Source organism: Grammomys surdaster, unplaced genomic scaffold (genome assembly GCF_004785775.1).
Source record: "Grammomys surdaster isolate TR1022 unplaced genomic scaffold, NIH_TR_1.0 187, whole genome shotgun sequence".
NCBI lineage: Eukaryota > Metazoa > Chordata > Mammalia > Rodentia > Muridae > Grammomys > Grammomys surdaster.
Genome location: NW_021604632.1, coordinates 2,917,539 through 2,921,806, shown reverse-complemented (window position 1 = coordinate 2,921,806; position 4,268 = coordinate 2,917,539). Strand labels below are relative to the sequence as shown.

General features: G+C 38.0%; 1 protein-coding gene across 6 annotated transcripts in view; it reads left to right on the top strand.

The window, feature by feature from the left end:
• The window catches only part of Cntnap4 (contactin associated protein like 4), a 290,486-nt gene extending 288,095 nt beyond the window's left edge, over positions 1 to 2,391 (top strand). For 5 of the 6 annotated variants that reach the window (XM_028768649.1, XM_028768651.1, XM_028768652.1 and 2 more), the window contains one exon: positions 1,365 to 1,558. In XM_028768649.1, the coding sequence (XP_028624482.1) occupies positions 1,365 to 1,558 (194 nt within the window). Of the gene's footprint in view, positions 1 to 1,364 lie in introns of all 6 variants that reach the window. The other variant, XM_028768648.1, reaches the window with a different exon arrangement.
• The last annotated feature ends 1,877 nt before the right edge of the window (positions 2,392 to 4,268 follow it).

Sequence of the window (4,268 nt, the reverse complement as noted above, 5' to 3'; positions counted from 1 at the left end):
GAGAGAGAGAGAGAGAGAGAGAGAGAGAGAGAGAGAGAGAGAGAGAGGACTTACATTCATCCATTAATTTCCTCATGACAATTTTAAGGAAAATCTCAAAATCATGGTGACAAATAATAATTTTCCAAATTCTATTTTTCATTTGGCTCTTTGAACTTTATCATGAGCATGAAATACCACTAAGTTGATTTTATTTGTATAACAGATTTACTTTACTCAGTTCGTGGAGAACTAGGAAAGACAGATATTTGAGCAACAATAGTTTGCCTATTAGTTGGTCTTCCAAATAAAATAATGTGTGACTGAAGCACAAAGGATCAGTTTAACTCATGACCCAAATGTTTGCAGAGTATTTTCTGGCATCACCCTTCAGCAAACACCAGACCTACTTTATGAATATTTCCTATTTTAATACATGGCACATTAGGAAGACTTGTAGTCAGGCATCATAACTTAATGAAATGAATAATTTTTACTGTTTCACTGAGGACATCCTTAAATGAGTTTGGCTTTTGCCTGACAGTGCAATCTCTTCTGCTTCATAAAGTCACTGACTAGTTCTACAGTCCGGTGTCCTGTTCTCCATTTGGGCTAACCACTGGACTTTCCCCTTACGTTCATCATGCACCACTGGTGAACAATTTAATCCCAGGTACCTTAGCAGTATTATGGAATACTAAATTGCATCCTATGTGTCCCCATCCTCAGGTGTCCTGAGAATTATCTGGGGTCCACATTCCACTTGAAGGATTGTATGTCACTCCAAAGTTGATAACCATGCCCTCAACTAAGAATTGTAAGACTTCAAATATTTACAAAGAACACAGAGTTTCGAAACTCAATATGCCTTATGCAGAAAGAATTTTAACATGTTTACATTTTATTAGCACTATTTGTGTATATAACATACTCCTCTCCAACAGTTGATTGAACATCAACTCCATGGACACTGTTATATATTTAATCAAAAAACACAACTGCATTATGCTTAACTATAATTTTTAAAGTAATTAAAATGTCTTTGTGTTTTATTATGAAGCAACACTTGGTCGTAAAATTATGTAAGTAATGCTTCCCGATGAAAAGAAACACATGAAGCAGATCCAATATAATGCCCATTCAGGATAAGTGAAAGGGACCCCGCAAAATTGATGAACTTCCTAAATAAACTTATTACAGTATTGCTGGAATACAAAAGGCAAGAAGTTTTGTTGTTTCTGATTTATATCTTACAGATGGTTGACTTCAGTGGAAAATAATATTCCCTGGACTAATTAAGCCATGACGTTGACACAGTGTCTATTCTGATCAAGGTCCTGACTGGGTATTTCTTTTCTCTTTTCTCTTTTCTCTTTTCTCTCCAGGTCTGATAGCTGTTGTGATCTTTATCTTGCTTTGCGTCTCTGCCATAGCTGTTCGCATTTATCAGCAGAAAAGGTTATACAAAAGAAATGAGGCAAAAAGGTCAGAGAATGTAGACAGTGCCGAGGCTGTTTTGAAAAGCGAGATTCATATCCAGAATGCAGTCGGTGAAAATCAGAAAGAGTACTTCTTCTGATTGGCAATGATCCTCTAACTTGCAAGGATGAGTTCCTTTTAATAGCCAGGGGCTCTCAGTGGACGAGAACTGCTCTAACCCTGACTGTCCAGGCGATGGATCTGCAGCACGGCCATCTTGCCATGTCCAAGCTCAGGATGGCTCCAGGCAGCCTCCTCCAGGGATGTGCTCCTTCTAGCCATCATTCTGTTAAGAAAGGAGCTCACTATTGGTGTCCCTTTCCAACAACTTCTGCACATGAGCAAAGCCAAGTTTAACTTGCTTCACAGCTATGGTTTTTAAATGTGGAAACTTTAGCCCTTCTCTTCACCCTGTAAAACATAAATTGTGTTAGCAGTAAGAAATCAAAATTGGACTATAAATGGCCTTGCTTTACTTGAGACCACATGTCCTGTTTGCTTTCGTCTTCACATGGTGTTGTTCATGAGCCTGGAAATGCTTCTGAGATCCTGTTTGGCTGGTGTTCGCATCTTCAATGGCCAAAAGTCTATACATAAAGCCCCTTTGCCTTTCTCTGTATTCCATTCAATACATCAATAGTCTGAAAAACTGTTTTCTTGTCTTTGGCTTGTTTGTATTGCTCTTTTTCTATTTGACTCTTTTCTGATACTTTTTAATGCATTTTGTTTTGAGTGTCTGACTTTTAAATCTGAACGTGCAATTCCTATATAAAAAGACTAAGAAAGTACGGTGGTTGTCGGTATGTGATGTCACGTCTCTACAGAGAGTTTCTTGTCATTATTTGATGATGACTGGCTAAGACCCTGAGCAATTGTAATTTTCCAAAGACTGTACAATGTTTTCCGTTAAACCTGTCACAAAACAAGTCCTAACACAGCAAAAAAATATTTTAATTGCAACTGTATTACCTCAACTATATGTAGGAGATGATTTCCCTAAACATTAAAGCAATTATTTCTTAGGTTTACGTCTTTCTAAAGGTAACTGCCAAATTTTCATTGATCTCCCATGAGGATTTTCTATGGAGTATCCTCTTGTATGTTGGAGAAGTAAGAGATAACAAGAGAGTCCAACTCTTCATTCTAATATATAGTTCTGCCACTGGTATGAATTTTGCTGTGCACCACTCCAATATATGTACCTTGCAATATGAGTTGTAACATGCCTCCTATTTTACAACCAATAGATAAAGTAATAGATGTTGGCTCTCTTATCAGACTTCTGTTCAAGCTGTTATTATAGTAATGTCTCCTGGAGGATGAGTAAGACCTCACGAAGGACCATGGATCAGTATAACATACTCACTAGTCCACAGTGATAGGAACATACTTATACAATGGGAAGTGGAAGCATTGTTCTTACCTTTATGAAACTTGTAACAATATGAACTTTCAGGTCAAGTGAACAAGGTAATTGCATGGAATTATCTTTGAAGTCCATAGGCCAATTAAATAAGGAAAGCATTTTGCAATCCGTGTTCACACCTCCAGGTCCTCCAAAGTAAAAATTTAATTCCTTGGGTTTTTTGTGTGTAAAAGAAAAACTTGGAAATATATAAATTCAGCCTCACTAGAATCTCGCTTTCCATGGCTTGTTGTTGATGATGATTCTTCTTAGAAAATCTGCTTTTCTTTTCCCAAAGCACATGGTCCATATTAATGTTTCTGTAAATACCCGACTAAATCTTAAAGGACCTGATTTGACAAAGAACCTATGTTGGTAAATGGCATCTATGTGTGTTTGCATATGTATACAGACACACAGATGCACATACACATCACACACACAATCATGCAAGCAAGCACACCTGCACATGCGTGCACACACATACACATGTACAGAGAGAGAGAGAGAGAGAGAGAGAGAGAGAGAGAGAGAGAAGCAGACAGACAGACAGGAAGACAGACAGACACACATGTGGTCACAAGAGAGGTATTTAACATAGAATTTGTATCATTTGATACAAAGAGCACAGCCCTTATAACAACAGCTCTGAATCCTTTAAAATTATGTATTTAATAGCAGTTATGAGCTCAACAGTAGCTGAAATGTGGACACTTATAAATGGTGAAGCTGCAAAGTCCTCGTTGGTCTGCATAGCAAGAGACTGAAATAGGATGGCATCAGATTGCATTGGTACCAAACCATATGCCATGGTTTGGATTTCCTGGTTTGTAACCAATTGCTTCATTTTTCCTTAATAAAAATACATTTTTGAAATAAAATGCAGAATATACCTTAAGAGATGCTATATAAAAATTTTAAATTAGGGAAATATATTGGAGGTTTTTTATTATTTATTTATTAATTTTTTTCATTTATTTACATCCTAAATGCTTCCTCTCCCAGTACCCCCCCTCATAGAATCCCTCCCCATCCCCTTCTCATATGAGATGGTACCACCCCCTCACCCTGGCACATCAAGTCTCTGCAAGATTAGGGGCATCCTCTTTTACTGAGGCCAGACAAGGCAGTCCTGTTGGGAAATACTTCCATTGTCAGGCTCCATTTAATGGGGGATCCACTTGGAAAATGAGCTGCCCATCTGCAGATAACCACAGCCAAACAATGGACAGGTTGGGGACTCTTATGAAGGTATTGGGGGAAGGACTGAAGGCTCTAAAGGGGATAGGAACTCCACAGGAAGACCAACAGAGTCAACTCCTCTGGACCCCTGGGAGCTTTCAGAGTCTGAACCACTAACCAAAGAGATTTTCTTAAGATAGTAAAAAGTATGTGTGTAGATATA